Source organism: Lineus longissimus, chromosome 5, assembly GCF_910592395.1.
Source record: "Lineus longissimus chromosome 5, tnLinLong1.2, whole genome shotgun sequence".
In the NCBI taxonomy this organism is placed as follows: Eukaryota; Metazoa; Nemertea; class Pilidiophora; order Heteronemertea; family Lineidae; genus Lineus; species Lineus longissimus.
In genome coordinates, this window is record NC_088312.1 from 791,524 (window position 1) to 808,265 (window position 16,742).

The window sequence follows — 16,742 nt, forward strand, 5'->3', positions numbered from 1 at the left end:
CCCAAGTCATTTCAATCATGTGCGATCTACGCTTGTTGCATTGGTCATGAATTGAGTGAAGAGAAGGGCTGATCCCTTTTGCTGCCATGAACAACTGAAAATGTAGTCAACGCAGTAAGTTATGCATTTTGATACGATTTTGGTCTGAAAGGGAATGTGTACCATGTATAAAAAGCACCTTCAGGTGAGGGCTGAACCAACGGTCAGTCTTGGCTTAAGGAACTACTCCAACAGAGACACATGGTCAGGGCTTACAGTTCCTCTGGTCTCCCAAACTGGTTGTGCCAAATATGGACGCAGTCACATTTCAGTGCAAGTTGGAGGCGTTTCAGAAATGGATATAACTCCCTGTTGGTTGTGGTTGTCTCATCAATCACTGCTCGGGGACGTGAAACTGTCATTTGGCCAACACTTTACCTCCACCAGTCCTCAAACCACCGTGACCTGGTGTACCGGCCTGGAAGACATGGTGATGATGATGGAAGTAAGGTTGACACAAACAACTTCATCTATGCCATGCCTGGCAGGGTTGTCTCACATCAACGCATATAAAGCATTGATCGTCCCAACAAATAAACAAGAAAGAAACATATAACAATCTAAACCCTTTATTTCCCGTAACCTTGTCAGCTCAGAAAATCTGCTAGATACAGTAGTCATATTTATAATCATATCCTATATTCAACATCACTTGACTCATCCAACACACCTCTGGATACTATACAAAATCAAATCAATAATACCAAGAATCAATTCCTGATTATACCTATATTCTTCAATCACATCTTATTTACACTGCAATGTGAGCAAGAAAAACTTGCAACGTCTATTCAACTTGTTTGGTTCTCAGTGTATTGCAGCTCAGCATGGATTTTCAGTGTGTGGATTTGCTCAGGTCTTTACGTCTGTAAATACTTTCTCAGTTCATTGTCAAGTGACATGATCATAAGAGTGACATGTGTCAAGTGACATGATGCAGAACAAACTTGGTTCATATTCATGGTTGGTTGGTGCCTCCTAATCTGTACAGCTTACACAAGTTTCCTAGAGATCTGCATACAATGACATTAACATTCACTCAAATAGGATTAGTCACATTTCACCAAAGATCTTTTGTGACCATTGGCTGTGTATATTGGAACTTTGAATGTGAGAACAGCAAGGTCATTTGGTAACTTGACATGTGGTGAGAAAAATTGTCCAGACTGAAAATTCATACTCAACTCCCAATTTTCATTCTTTCATGTTGAGTGATTAAATGTGCAAATGATCCTCAACCGAACCAACTGGACCCACCAGGTTTTGAGATCAGTATAAAGTCATTCATTCAGCCCAGTAATGGTGACACAAATGCATGGCAGCCAGGTAACTCAATTCAGTGTGAGCCAGGCAAACACTATTCCTCCTTTAAATTTGACTAAACGTTGCAAGTTTTTCTGGAGTTACAAACAACACTAATGTATTTGAAAATAATACACAATCTAAGAATAATTTCTGATGAAAAATATCCTAATTTGGGATGAAATTTTGCTGAAGTGTTCAAAGCACCTGATGGAAATTGGACAATCTCATTTCATACACATGTGCAATCTATTCACTAGTATCCATAAACAAACAACATTTCAAGAGAGGTATTATACCCTCATTGAAAGTTTTGGCACCAAAATTATCAATGTGTGATGGCCGAGACTAAAAGTCGTTCACAACTGAAAGATTCCTGTTATCAAACAGAAATAATTGGATAATTATTAGAATGTTGAAGTAGGTGACAGAAAATGGGAGGAAAAAGATAGACTTTCCATGGGAAGTTTAACTAATCTTGCACAAACATAATACTGCACAGCAATCCTTCTGAAACATTCTTTTCCACTAAAACAATCAAAGCATGTATTTCACAGGCACGAAGCTGACTAGAGGCATATATACACTGGCAATAAAGGCTACTATCAAAGATGAATAATTTTTCACACTCAGTCATTTCAACATCTGTGATATATATAGTTAATGGTCATCACTGTATGCAAGTTTTTCAAGGAATTTGTGTTGGTATTAAGAGGGAGGCATGAGACGATGTTTAGTTGGAATGTTTTCAAAACTCTTCCCATTATAAGAATATAAACAAATGCACTAAAGGAATGACACAAAGTTAAGTTACCTCACCGTGCCGAAATCTGAAAACGTTCCTATGTCTTTGTAGTGAGAATAACCATGGCAACACTTTCAACACTTGATGATCTTAAAATTAGCGAGAGATATATGGTATTTTAAAAGTTCGCATCCACTGAACAACGCTGTGGAAATTGTATATACAATCTATAAAATAGCCACATTTGTATACGTAGAATAAGCATGATTCTTACACAACCAACAACAACATACTTTACAAATGACACACTTCTGTGGAGGACAAGCACAAGTTTTCTTTTAACGCTAAAATGAAGCAGAAGCCAGATTCATACACAGCAATACGGTACACATTTTTGTGCTCAAAGTTTGATATAGAGTACAAATACTCCTCAGTATGGGATGACACGATCATGCTATTCCATTCTCACTGGACCCCCAAGAAAACGAGCTTGATGACATTTTTGGAAGCATGCAACTGCCAATGAACACAATGTCTGAATCATCCACAACTGAACACCTTGAAGATAATAACACTTAACAGAGTAAACAACTTGGAGGCAACATTTCAAAACCACGTACAATCAAATCAATATATTGTGTCGATGTGTTTAAAGCTGGTGAAGGGGGCCTGTCATGCCAGTCCAGTTGACCGGAGACACATCTTACCAGGAGGACACAGTATTCATATTGCAAACTATGGCACCTGCACGAAAGGCCTATTTTACCTGTTATAATGAGGCCTACTTGTAATAGATGCAGATCAACACTGGCTTTATTACCTTGACACAGTATTTACTGCCTTCTCTGCATCTACATGCCCTCTTGTGAAAATATTTGGCTTGCAAAGTTGAGAGTTGACAGTAATGACATGGATGGCCGGCCAAAAATGACTGATGCAGTACCACCTTATTGCATTAGTTCCTGTTCTCAATTGCAACATTGGACAGAATGGGGAGACTGAAATCAGGGCTGACCTGAGAACCAAACAGTGAAAAACGTTGACCTTGCCACTAATGACTTCAAGGGATTCCTTTGTCACTGAGTATGACGTTGGTAAATAACGACAACTGTGATTGAACTGAGCACCGATCGATAATGATTCATGATCATAGGCCTATTAATCTCACGCCATATGTGCCAATTGTGTTGTTCTCACCATCTGCTCCGTGAAGTAGCACCAGTGAATCGACATGTACTGTTTGTTAACAGCCCAGATTCAGTGATTCCCTTTTCAAATGAATCATTTTCAGAAACTCACAAAAACATCAGCCAAGCTCGGACATGGTTCCAACATGTCCAACGTGGCACCCTTGCATACCAAAGTGGTTATTCCCAATGCACTTGATGGAAGAGTTCATCTTGGATGTACAGGGGTGTTGAACATTTATTTACAACAACAATCTCTTCAAATAACACCTCTTTCACCCCGAGATTTGGCATTCCAGCTACCCACAAAGTGTGGAGTGCACTGGACTTGCCATATCTCTGTGGGTAGCTCGGACAAACCATTTTCTGGCACATCTTTAGAATTTATTTACATCAAACATTTTAGAACTGTCCCAGAATCTTTCCGGTGAAATAGATGAACCAGTTCTGGGCGTGGTTGTTCAATCAGCGCAAGTACTAACATTGGCATCGAAGCCTTCTGCTACTATTGTGAATACGCTACTTGAGATAACGCTTAGTTGAAAAATGGCATTTGTCTCTGACACAGATTGAGCAACTGAGCCCAGTAGTCTAGTTCCCTGATCCACCCTTCAAACCTTCTGGCCTTGCATTTGAAAGTGCCGCCTGAAGATCAGAACACGAGATGATCTTATTTACAAGAATACAAGAGCCATGAAAAACAGCCGCAGAATAAACTTGTACTTGAAGAGTTTGGTCCCAAAACAAACAAAAAATACCATTTGCAACATTTGAGCTTTGTATATTCACAGATCACAAATACTAATTTCAGAGAAGGGTCCGGGATCACAGTTTTGAATGCAACCACCAACATTGATGTTCAGCTGTTTGGATTCAAACCCTTCATATTGATGAGCTTGAGCATAGCTAATGCCAAGATAATGGAAGTTAAAACAAGTGCACCCCAATTAAAAACAATACCATGAGTATGATTCATATCTGATTGTAAGGGCACATCGGAGGATCAAACTAGCATTTTGTTCTTTTATTGAAACATAATAATACAACAGTAATTTTTAATCCACTATCTAAACATGGCTGTAATTATCTAAGCACAATATACAGATTGTTCCGTTAGTGTATCCAGTTTGGCTTCTAGATTATTTCTTTTTATTGAGTTTCAGTTGGTTACACACAGAACAGCATAAAATCAATACCATTTCTTCTCTCTTACACACTTGAATAACCTGAAAACAGACCAAGAAATTCCACATATCATCACCACGTCATGCGTATTATCGCCATTTACATCAAAATGTTATTTCCAATAAAAATGTTGACACGTGCTGATGATATGTTGTCTGACTGCATCAACTTCAATTTCTAAAGGATGTTTTCTTATGTATTTCTTGACAAAAAACAAAGAAATTGTGGCGTTTTACTGATGAAGTTTCATGAAAATGATAGCCAAGTTATGGCTGAAACAGAAACACATAATGTTCGTGAACAGTGTGCTACTCGTCTTCACAAGACTTCTTGCAGCAGCATATTTTGTAATTTGGTGACACAAGGACAACTGAAAGCAACTGCTTATCAGCTTCTGCTGCAGTAAAAGGAGAATCTCTCCTTGTCTGGAGAAGTTCTACTCAGGCTTTGGATGCAGTATGCAACATGTGTTTTTTTTTAAGATTTGAAATGTTGCAAAGAGATTTCAAGTGTCTTGAGCATATGCAGGGGTGGCATCATTTTGAGACACTACTCCTTAAATACGCATCAGACTCTTCAAAATCAAAGATAAATCTATGGGGTGCTGAATTGGTGATTGGCACAAATAAGGAAAGGAATAGCTACGAATGTTCTAACTATAACGTATGGTAATTCCTCTCACTGCGGGCCTTGTAGAATTTACAACCGAAAAATACAATCGCGATGACTCCTCCACAAAGGATGATACCGCCGATGAAGGATGCTGCGTCGAATCTCTGAGATGGCTCCTTGGCAGGTGGCGTTGTTGATGATGCTGGCTTCACCGACGTGGACGTTGTGTTTATTGGGGGCGCTGAAGTGGAAGAGGCAGGCGTTGTTCCATTTTGGGTGGTGGTTGTTCCATTTTGGGTGGTGGTTGTTCCACTTGGGGTGGTGGTTGTTCCACTTGGGGTGGTGGTTGTTCCACTTGGGGTGGTGGTTGTTCCACTTGGAGTGGTTGTTGTTTCATTAGAGGTGGTAGTCGTAGGACCAACTGTTGTGGTTGTGGTCGAGGGATTCTCGGCCGTACTAGAACTTGCAATAGAGGTGGGTGCAACTAGAAAGATTAAAGGAAAGGAACACATAAGCATGCAAACTAAAAAGTTACAAAATCAATGTGAAATGGAGCTTTCGTGCACCACATTTGTAAGAAATCTAAGTAATAACTCCTCTCTTTTCCTCATCCCAAGAAAGTCTCTATATATAAACTATGAAAGGTGATCAGCAAGAGGGAATTGTCATAATGGGATAGGAGTCCCCATCGTCATTCAGGCAGTAACAAGCACAATGCATACCATGAAATGGTGATAATAAGGTGTGCAATGTTATGTACTCAATCAGTTCAGTGAAACGTGTCCTTATGATGTCCATACCACAACTGTCAAACTTCTTTGTTATTTTAATTCCAACAAAAACATGACCTAAATAAGCCTTCATGCACATAAAGCGGCTGTCATTTGAGACTATGTCTTCACAGCCAAAATTCAGGAAGTTTGTGCTTTTAGAATTTGGTTTGTTGCCTCACCGCCAGTCAATCAAAGTGGTAAGAGCATCTGAGCAAACTATACAATGCCTATTACAATGCACATGATATTTGTTTGCTAGCAGATATGACCCAGGAACAGACATGACAATTCCACACATAATCAAAGTACACTTACACTTTTTTAGAAAATATCAATCTTACAAGTTACCACAATATGTATGTACAATGTAGTTTACAGCTTGTTTGATATCAGTCATGAACAGCTTGTTGGAGTCATGTTAATATCTGAGTGATGTAGTCTGCTGCTTGTCTCATCTGAGTCGTAAACGGTTTGCCTGAGTCATGTACAGTTTGTCTGATGTAGTCTACAACTCTACCACTTGTCTAATTTGAGTCATGTACCGCTTGTTTTTAGTCATGTACCATTTTTCTGATGTATTCTTGACCTTGTCTGATGTGAGTCATGAACAATTTATCGGAGTGATGTAGTCTACAGTTTTTTCTAATGTGAGTCATGTACAGTTTGCCTGAGTCGTGTTCATGAGCTGTTTGTACATGATCATGTCATGTCACGTCTACCTCAATCATTTACAGACCAGTTTGTCTAAATCGCAAAACGTTGTCAGAAAGGCAAAACAAATAGAAAGTAAATCAAATGAAGTGCAAAGTGTGGGAAAGTTTACACCTCGCCATCAAACATGCCGAACTCAAAGGTGTTAACGTTGTCACCTCACCAACCCATAACTGAGGTGCAGATGTGCCGATGGAAGTGTAATTGTGCCAGCTTTTACTGTTAATTGATCTGTGTAAAGCTACATGTACAATGTATATACATAATTTACATACCATACACTACCCTCCTCACGAATGAACTTTCTGCCCCACAGAGCATGAGCCAGCACATCATCGTCATATAGCCATGATTGGAAATTATATACCAAACAACTTGGCCGAAAAAAGTTTTTTCAATATGATTACCTTTATTAATAATTTTACCAATGACTGAATTTAAAACAATTTATGCAACAAGAGGCCCAAGGGCCTGGCGCTCAGCTGGATATGACCTAATAACATAGGACTGAGGGTATAAAGTAGTAAATATCGGCTTTATACTACTGTTTAAAGGTCAAGAGAACACGTTATACCACTAAAATTTCCAATGCAGAGCTGCCAGCTGGATGAAATATGATTGAACTAATCAGCCATGGTATGTAAATATTACAGGAGGCAACGGAAGATATCCCTAGTTCAGTATAGCTTTACAGAAAAAATGGGAGTAACATTATTGTGTTGCTTAAAACGTCTACTTTTTACTCATGTAAGAATCGTAGTACTAATAATAACTTCAACTTATTTTCCAGTTATGATAACACAACACGCATCTTCATGATCATGATCTTTCTCAAACTAACTGAATGACCTATTAGTAATCGCCTTGGACGCACAACCTAACCACATATCAATCCGCCCCGACGATCGACACATCCATTCGATTCGATAACCGGGTAACCCTCGATAAAGTTTGATAAATAAACTAGAACTGAGATTTCACAGGAGCACCTGTGAATTCATGACTCCAGGGTTGTTTTGAGGGCGATATTGTAAGAGTTGGTCTTGAGTACGTGAAGGTCCGTGTGAGGCACCTGGGGAGAGAAGACTAGTTGAACGATGGGATCATGGAGGTATAAATAATTATTTATACCTCCATGATGGGATCTGACACGGACACTACTATTGATCTCATTATATGAATACCATTTAATTACAAAAAAGTGAAAACAGATCATATCATATTCCTTGGGATAAATTAAAATAGGAGTGCGGGAACAAGGTTTTTTAGCAGGAGGAAAGCGAGAACATTTTGTGCCGTCGTATTCCGATTTGGCTGGTTAGTGGTGAAATCTGCTTTTAATTTTGCAAATTAACATATTCGTTTTTCGAGTTCTAACGTTGTCTGAATTAAAGATGCTTTCCCAATGCTTGACTGGTCTGGCAATTAAAGAGACATTGCCAGGAAAACGTGACGTCATTTTGGCCATTCTTCTTACCGCACGCCCTCTCTCTCCGTAAAAGTTCCTGACATGGTGTGAAGTGGGAGGGCGCACAATGGGAACCACACTGCCGCGATGTTAATAGTTTCTATTTATAGAATTCAGCGGCAGAGATTTTAGGCACGGAAAAAGTGGATTAACTCGGCTAATCTCAATGGATTTTACCCAGGAATGTTTTCAAGGCGAGAGAAACATCTGATTTAAGTACTGCGCTTATTAGATTTCATGTTCAGGCCGAAGATTGGCCTAAAACGTGGACGAAAAGAGTGCATTATCGAGTGTTGGAGAGGTCACGTGATTGGACGAGAAACCTGAACAAAGTTTTCGTGCTTTTAGCTGTCAACATCAATGGCTATAATATACTCCTACGGAATAGTAGAACTAATAGAACTAATTTCCGAAGTTTCCAATAGTTTGAACACAAATCAAAACATCGCCCATCAGCTGGACTCAGATCTGCACAGGCCCTAAATTACGATAAATAATGATGTCGTCGCTTCAATTTCGCAAAGAAAGTTGACTCCATTCGAAGGTTGTTTTGACCAAATTCTGTTGAACTCATCGTTATGAGGGCATTTGAACACATTCTCGTTGATCTTTTCTATAAACGTGTGAAGTTTCGTACCAAAATACGTTTCCGTAAAGGCTTAAAAAAGAAAATTTGTCACTTACAAAATCATCGCTCCGGTAGAAATAAAAAGGTCACCGCCATTTTCTTGATGATAGTACTCCAGGTAACCGGCGGGAAATTTAAAGCGGGGTCATCCGGGGTCAAACAACAGTTTTGCTCACTACCGCCAACTGGTGATATAAATCCACACTAATCTATTTTATATCAAAACTTCTGTATCATGAAGACCTTTTCAACTTTATTTCGAGCTTTTATCTGCTGGAATAGAGCGTCAAAAAATTGTTTTTTCATTTACGCATTTTGCCCCCTGGGGAGCTGAATTTGAGTCGAATCGCCCAAATTTTTTTCCGTAAGCAACATTTTCTGCGGTGTTTATAAGCAAGACTAGATTTGAAGTGCCTCGGTTGTATGATTACAAAATGCCCAACTTTGCCTACAGATGGATGGATGGATGGAAGGATGGCAGGATGGGTGGAAGGACGGACACCAATCGAATAGCTATTTGACTAGCTCCGCTGACTTTGTCAGCTGAGCTAAAAAAGAAACAAAGAGTTTGGCTAGATGAGAAAGCTTGGCAGTCGGACATGGCTGTACTCATATAGGAAAGTTCAAATGCTGTGGAGGTCACCAGACCAAAGCACAAAGAAAAACTCATCCGGAAACCAAAGCAGCAAGGCCTGCTAACACTAAATGCAATTCACAATCCTGTCAATGCCACAGGTTCTGTACAAGATCATAGCGATGACATCAAGACAGAAGGGATCAATTGTATTTGGTGTAAACTGGTCTTTGAAAATAACAGTTATAAGATAGGCAAGACCAGACAACAAAAGATTGAGTGAAAGGGCTGTAAGTACCTGTTGGGGGAATTTAGCTCGGTCAAATTTAGAACGTACATGACGAAGGCTTAGTTAACTGAAACTCAAGAATATGGCACAAGGTTGGGTAGATGTCCACATGAGTATATGTAGGTATAGGTTGGAATGTTACATAAACAGAAAGAAGGACCGAGTTGGAGTGATACCAAAACCTCATAGCAATGTTGAGAATTCCAGGGCATTACAGACAGCCAGCCATATATAATGGTGGACGACATCAGAAAACATTACAGAGCCACGTAACTTGTGACGTGTGATCACTCCACAAGACATCATCATAGATGTTGCTCTGCTGCCAGACACCGTTGCTATCAAAGTGTGATTATTTTTTAGTACTGCCTTCTATCAACAGTATACGTGTATTGGCGGCCATCAGTAATTCTCAGGACTTAAATAAGGTGTCAACAATTCGCTGCCCGACTGGTTTTTGAGATGACTCCTATTGCAATAAGCATGAAATAATTGATCTTTCTGCAAAGCCCATACACAAGTTCAGATATTAGGGAGAAGAAATAAATAATGAATACCAAAATGCAAAAGGGTTTTCATCCAAACACAATTTTCAGTAAAGCAGTTTGCTTGGAGTATAAGGACTGGAAGTGTGAGTTGAGATGAGATGAGACATTCAGTCTTGATTATATTTTAAAAGCAAGTATCAAACAACAGATTTTTGGCAGCAGTGTGTTGAAGATGAGATTGAGAATTAATTCGATTGAAGATTTGAGCCTAGGTAACATACAAACCTGTAGTTTGTGGGGCAGTAGTCGTTGTAGTCGGTCCAGCAGTAGTTGAAGTAGATTTGGCAATGGCAGGCGATAATCCTGGAATGAGAGGCAGTTACCATGGTTACTACTGGCAAATGTTATTTTACCTAACACTAAACAGAGAAGAAAACATGACATAAAATTGTACATGAAAATCCAGATAAATCTCTTGATCATCTTTGACAAATTAAAAAAAAACCTCTATCGGCTCCAAAGGGAAGGTACATGTACATTATACAACAGAGGGCACAAAGTACGATGAATTATGATTAGGCACAGCCAAAATGAAAGAAATGCAGATGTCAACTATTAAATTCAATAGCAAATTTCTGATTCAATAGAGCAGAAAAAGTGGTGGTGATGACTTCCATTCCAATTCCATGCATATTGTCCATCTGTCACCATATTATTGACTGTTAAATAAACTAAGAGACTAGCCCATAATCAATGCTTCATGTAGATTCATTCAATCAGGCCTTGATCAGCTGTTCAAATCCATTGCCTGGACCCACATCAACTTCATGAACTTGGGTAACTTAACATGTCAAAATAGTTTTCCCCATACATGTAGACACTAGACAGTGGTGTGCTAGGACACACTTATCAGTGTGGATCAGGGTGGGTGGGGGTTGGGGGAGGTCAGGGCTGTGGGAGTCACTGGGACTGGGAATGATTATGATGATGAAAGATGACGGATAATACTCAAGTATAATAGAGGCCCTTACACCAGCGACCAGGCGGAGTAAGCCACTGCTGGCCACAACAAACAAGCAGCAAACAAAAGACAGCATGGTCGCACACCACATGTTCTTTTGTTCGTTGTGCCTATATTTAGTTTTGTTTTGGCTAGTACTTATTAAAAGTGACTTCCTCCGCCTGGGTCCTGTTTCTGTCCGTCTAGTGTGCCTGTGCCGTGGTGTACAAGAAACGGATGTCGACAACATTACTACGGTACCGTACACTCTCCACCCTAACCGACATTGACACAGACGATGTCACGTCAGAACATCCTTTATCATTCTCAATCTCAACTGGCACGAACACTGTTGCTCGAAATTAGCAAGTCTCCAACCACCCAAACGAGGCAGTGGCAACCTTTTTTGCGAGACACCCCGTCGGTAGAAAAGAGAAAGTAGAAACAAAATGAATGGGAAAACTGCTTCTTACCCTGAATTATCAAAAGAATCGCACACGCACATAATGTTTCTGATAAGTACTTCATCACTGAATCTCTTAGGAAGCACCTGAGCAACTTCAAAATCCGTTTTATACGCTGTAAAATCGCAAACAGGTGTCAAAATTGTGCAACTTTCGCGTTGGCAATCGCATCACTTCCTTTACATGCGCACAGCCAGTTCCGGCAGAATGCAGCAACTTGTTTTCCTTTATTCAATACTGAAATAATAAATTAAGCTTTTTTACATTATACATCAATAAAATATGCCAATATATGAATAATGGTATGAAGTTTGATATCTTAATATTTTTTCAGGTATTCAAAACACATTACAACTAATGACCACATCGAAAATATACACCCCGATTCACCCGTTGCCAAGTGTAACAACATGGCGGTGAACAGACCAGTGCATCTCGCTCTTTACGGCCTTTTAGGCGATCTAGACTTCACGAAAGCACGATGTTGTGCCGAGGTACGTAAATTAAATAGTTATTTCGATCACCAACAAAAGAACTACACCTTTTCTTATGCTGAACCAGTAATCGGCCTAACTACAGAATAGCCGGGACTGTAGTAGCTCTGTAACATTACATTACAATAGGCCTACATTATTTCATACAATGATACATCTACATGCATTATGTACACTCTGTCTCTCTGTACATTATGTACACATTCCTATCATTTAGCACAGAGTGTCCCAGGTATTCTGCAGTTGCTCCGTGTGTCGTGTGACCGTACTGCTGAGTACTGTACTGTACTGTAGCTTACAGCAATCACGCAATGTACTATTGTGTGTCAGCATGACAGTTTCACAGTAGGCTATCTATAGCCCTAGGGTCAACTTAGTCTCACTCAGACAACTGTGTTACATAGTAGTGTGTACTATACTACTAAACTTTGGGAGTACATACCAGACCCATTGCCGTGGTAGAATAACTTCCAAGTGCAGGATTGCGAGTGAGGCAGAACAGTGTCAGTGACACTGGTCCTTGAAGAATGGGTACTAAGGTTTGTCACTAGGCATGGCATTAAGTGCACTTGTGTAATTCGTATCATTTCCTTGTTTTTTCTAGAGTATGAAGCATCGAGAACCAGAAAAGATTTCAGAAGTTGTGGTGGTGCCAATGCTGGAATTTGACTGGGATATGTTTGTTGAAGAGAAGAAAAAGGTATGGTCCACTCTATCTCTGTCTCTCTTACTGGTATCTATTCTAATGTAGATCACAGATGCCTCGTTTCAAGTCCAATGAAAATGCTTTTGGCTGAAGATATGGTGTTCAATCTTTTGCTGGACATCTAATCCCTGCTAAATAAAGTGATTAAAATGAAAATGATGACCACTGAGGGTAATAACGTCAGTCTCTATGACTTATGAGGATTAAACTATCAATTTTGTATTTTAGGAATTGAGAGGAGATGCCTGGACATTTGAAGATAAAGCTATCGCATTTATTAATGGGGAGTTCTTGGGCGGAGCCACTGCACTTCTTGACTGGGCAATGGAAAACTACAATTATGAAGATTTCAGGCCAGTTCCACTGTATCAAACTTTTGCTGAGCAACAGTATGTGGACTTCTTGAATTCCAGAAAGGTAGGCTTCCATCATCATGTAATGTTGAAAAGATGAAAGGCAGGGCCTGAAAATGATGATGAGTGAATGATACCTTTTCTTTTACAGCATGATTTTGTCTTCATGGACATTTCAATCGGAGGCGAACCAGCAGGAAGATTAGTTATCGAACTCTTCTCCAATGATGTCCCAAAAACTTGTGAAAATTTCAAATGCCTGTGTACAGGGGAGAGAGGAGTCTCAGAGCACAATGAATTAGAGAGCTACAACCTCCATTACAAAGGTCATCTCTTTCACAGGATTGTGCCTAATGGCTGGATTCAGGGAGGAGGTAAGTGATATTCACCATTGGCACACTTTCTTCCTGTAAAATAAGTTCTGTAGCGTCAGTCATACCCCTCCAAGGCCTTCAAAAAACAATGGATGTGATGAACACTTTCACTTTGTCAACAACTGACAGTCATGTTGTATAAACTTCAGACGAAGAAGATGTACATTGTACATATGTACATTGTATTGATATCATGTGAGTATTTTCAAGGTTTTCAAGTTTTGCCCGTTTTTTTGTGAATAGTTCTATAATCAGGTCAACCTACTACAATCCCCTTTCTTTCTTCCAGATATCTGGGCTGACCGAGGCAATGGTGGAGAGTGTGTATTCGATGAAGTTTTTGAAGGTGCGTTTCTATCTTGTCTGTTTGATTACAGCTATTTGCTGAAAGTTCTTATCAGAGTGCCACGTTGTACTTCAGGCTGTGCTTGATGTGAAAACCAACCTAATACCTAGTGATATGCAAGAGAGATTGATGTCAAAGTGGTGTGCAGTCTTGACAATGTGAGTTGGCACTCAAAACGGCTCTATTTATAGCCAAGTCAAAGACTGCCAAGATGAATAAGATTCTAATCTAATCTTTTCAGATGAAAACTTTGCCATCAAACATGACAGACGAGGTATTATCGGGATGGCCAACAAGGGACGACACACAAATGGCTCTCAGTTCTACATCACGCTGCAGGCAGCACCTTGGATGAACACAAAATATGTGGCATTTGGGTAAGGACACCATCTTCACCGTCAAGTAATAAAACGCCTTGTTGTTAGGATTCAATGCCCATGCTATTGCAGACATCAACATTTTATGAAGTAATGCATGTTTAATGATGTACACAATGAGTTGGTTTGTTGATCTGATTTCATTGGACTCGAATGGACAGAAGTTGATCTTGACCAAGATTGTGCCTGGTCTACGCCTCCAAACTGTTTTTGTTGCCTGTGGTAAACAATGCCCACTTACATTTCAGCCAAGTCATCAAAGGAACTGAAACGCTCAAGAAAATTGAATCGCAAGAGACGATAATTGAACGACCAAGCAAGGACATTCGAATCGCGGACTGTGGACCTCTGACCTTCTCATATTAGACTATTTTATGTTTGCTGCACATCTGACTTATGAAACAACATGTTGAAACTGCCCATGAGCATGTAATTCCAAAAAAGTGAAAAACCTTATGAGAGCAGTAATAAGTCCTTTTCTCAACTTCCCACTTGTCAGGTAAAGCTACTTATAACTATTTGAGTCCAACCCAACTCTTACTAGATGATATGTGGACATTTCAGATCACAATAATAAGTAGGACTAATACCTATGAAGTGTTTATGTATTGGGAAGAATTGATTCTGTTAATAGTTTTCAACTGGCATTCTTGTTCAAAGGGACGCTAATGATTGACTGAAACCACTGAGATAGTCTCATCTGTTTTTGTTGTTGTTTATTGTAAATACAGTAGAACCTCTCTATTAAGGACACCCTCGAGACTGGCAAGTGCTGTCCTTAATACAGAGGTGTCCGCTAAGGGAGGTTAAATTGAATGGAAACAACCAATTTGGGACCAGACCTAGTGTCCTTAATTGAGAGGTTGTTCTTAATAGAGAGGTGACCGCTAAGGGAGGTTCCACTGTATATTCTTGTAAGATTTGGTTCATACACTTACCATATGTATCTGCTAGATGAATTTATCGGAAACATTCCCTCCATGTATTTATTCGTAATAAAAATTTTTTATTCAAAACGCATCTTGTTATTTGATCCTGAGCCTTTTTTATCTTTGACTGATCAAACAACTGGAGATGGATGCATGATCACAAAGACATCACAACCAGTTTGTCTTTGACTGATCTAACAACTGGAGATGGATCATGATCACAAAGACGTCACAACCAGTTTGTCTTTGACTGATCTAACAACTGGAGATGGATCATGATCACAAAGACGTCACAACCAGTTTGTCTTTGACTGATCAAACAACTGGAGATGGATGCATGATCACAAAGACATCACAACCAGTTTGTCTTTGACTGATCAAACAACTGGAGATGGATCATGATCACAAAGACGTCACAACCAGTTTGTCTTTGACTGATCAAACAACTGGAGATGGATCATGATCACAAAGACGTCACAACCAGTTTGTCTTTGACTGATCTAACAACTGGAGATGGATGCATGATCACAAAGACGTCACAACCAGTTTGTCTTTGACTGATCAAACAACTGGAGATGGATGCATGATCACAAAGACGTCACAACCAGTTTGTCTTTGACTGATCAAACAACTGGAGATGGATCATGATCACAAAGACGTCACAACCAGTTTGTCTTTGACTGATCAAACAACTGGAGATGGATGCGCATGCATGATCACAAAGACGTCACAACCAGTTTGTCTTTGACTGATCAAACAACTGGAGATGGATGCATGATCACAAAGACATCACAACCAGTTTGTCTTTGACTGATCAAACAACTGGAGATGGATCATGATCACAAAGACGTCACAACCAGTTTGTCTTTGACTGAACTAACAACTGGAGATGGATGCGCATGCATGATCACAAAGACGTCACAACCAGTTTGTCTTTGACTGATCAAACAACTGGAGATGGATCATGATCACAAAGACGTCACAACCAGTTTGTCTTTGACTGATCAAACAACTGGAGATGGATCATGATCACAAAGACATCACAACCAGTTTATCTTTGACTGATCAAACAACTGGAGATGAATCATGATCACAAAGACATCACAACCAGTTTGTCTTTGACTGATCAAACAACTGGAGATGGATGCATGATCACAAAGACATCACAACCAGTTTGTCTTTGACTGATCAAACAACTGGAGATGGATCATGATCACAAAGACATCACAACCAGTTTGTCTTTGACTGATCAAACAACTGGAGATGGATCATGATCACAAAGACGTCACAACCAGTTTGTCTTTGACTGATCAAACAACTGGAGATGGATCATGATCACAAAGACATCACAACCAGTTTGTCTTTGACTGATCAAACAACTGGAGATGGATCATGATCACAAAGACATCACAACCAGTTTGTCTTTGACTGATCAAACAACTGGAGATGGATCATGATCACAAAGACGTCACAACCAGTTATCTTCAACTGACGTAACTGGAGACGGATGCATAATCACATTAAGATGTCACAACCGGTTTGTCTTCGACTGATCTATGATGAGAACCTTTTTGTCAGTGAAGACAATACACTTGAAGACATCACTCTGTGCAAACACCATGTTGTTACTGTTAAGAGACATTACTCGGAGGACATCTTTAAATGTGAGACAACCAGATAACAATTTTTGCAAAAATG

General features: G+C 39.6%; 2 protein-coding genes across 3 annotated transcripts; one reads left to right on the forward strand and one right to left on the reverse strand.

Moving 5' to 3' along the window:
• Nucleotides 1-592: 592 nt before the first annotated feature.
• Nucleotides 593-11,648, reverse strand: LOC135487420 (sialomucin core protein 24-like). 2 transcript variants are annotated; one of them, XM_064771056.1, is made up of 3 exons: nt 11,475-11,648; nt 10,287-10,364; nt 593-5,311 (listed from the first exon to the last, which is right to left on the reverse strand). In XM_064771056.1, exons 1-3 carry the CDS (start codon nt 11,527-11,529, stop codon nt 5,115-5,117), a joined length of 330 nt encoding a protein of 109 aa, XP_064627126.1. In that variant the 5' UTR covers nt 11,530-11,648; the 3' UTR covers nt 593-5,114. The 2 variants fall into 2 exon arrangements, with proteins under 2 accessions (XP_064627126.1, XP_064627125.1); XM_064771055.1 differs by having other exon boundaries at nt 593-5,554.
• Nucleotides 11,649-11,840: 192 nt separating this feature from the next.
• On the forward strand, nt 11,841-15,131 carry LOC135487413 (uncharacterized). Its single transcript, XM_064771046.1, has 7 exons — nt 11,841-11,959; nt 12,564-12,659; nt 12,894-13,082; nt 13,170-13,392; nt 13,682-13,738; nt 13,980-14,115; nt 14,364-15,131. Exons 1-7 carry the CDS (start codon nt 11,876-11,878, stop codon nt 14,479-14,481), a joined length of 903 nt encoding a protein of 300 aa, XP_064627116.1. The 5' UTR covers nt 11,841-11,875; the 3' UTR covers nt 14,482-15,131.
• Nucleotides 15,132-16,742: the final 1,611 nt, after the last annotated feature.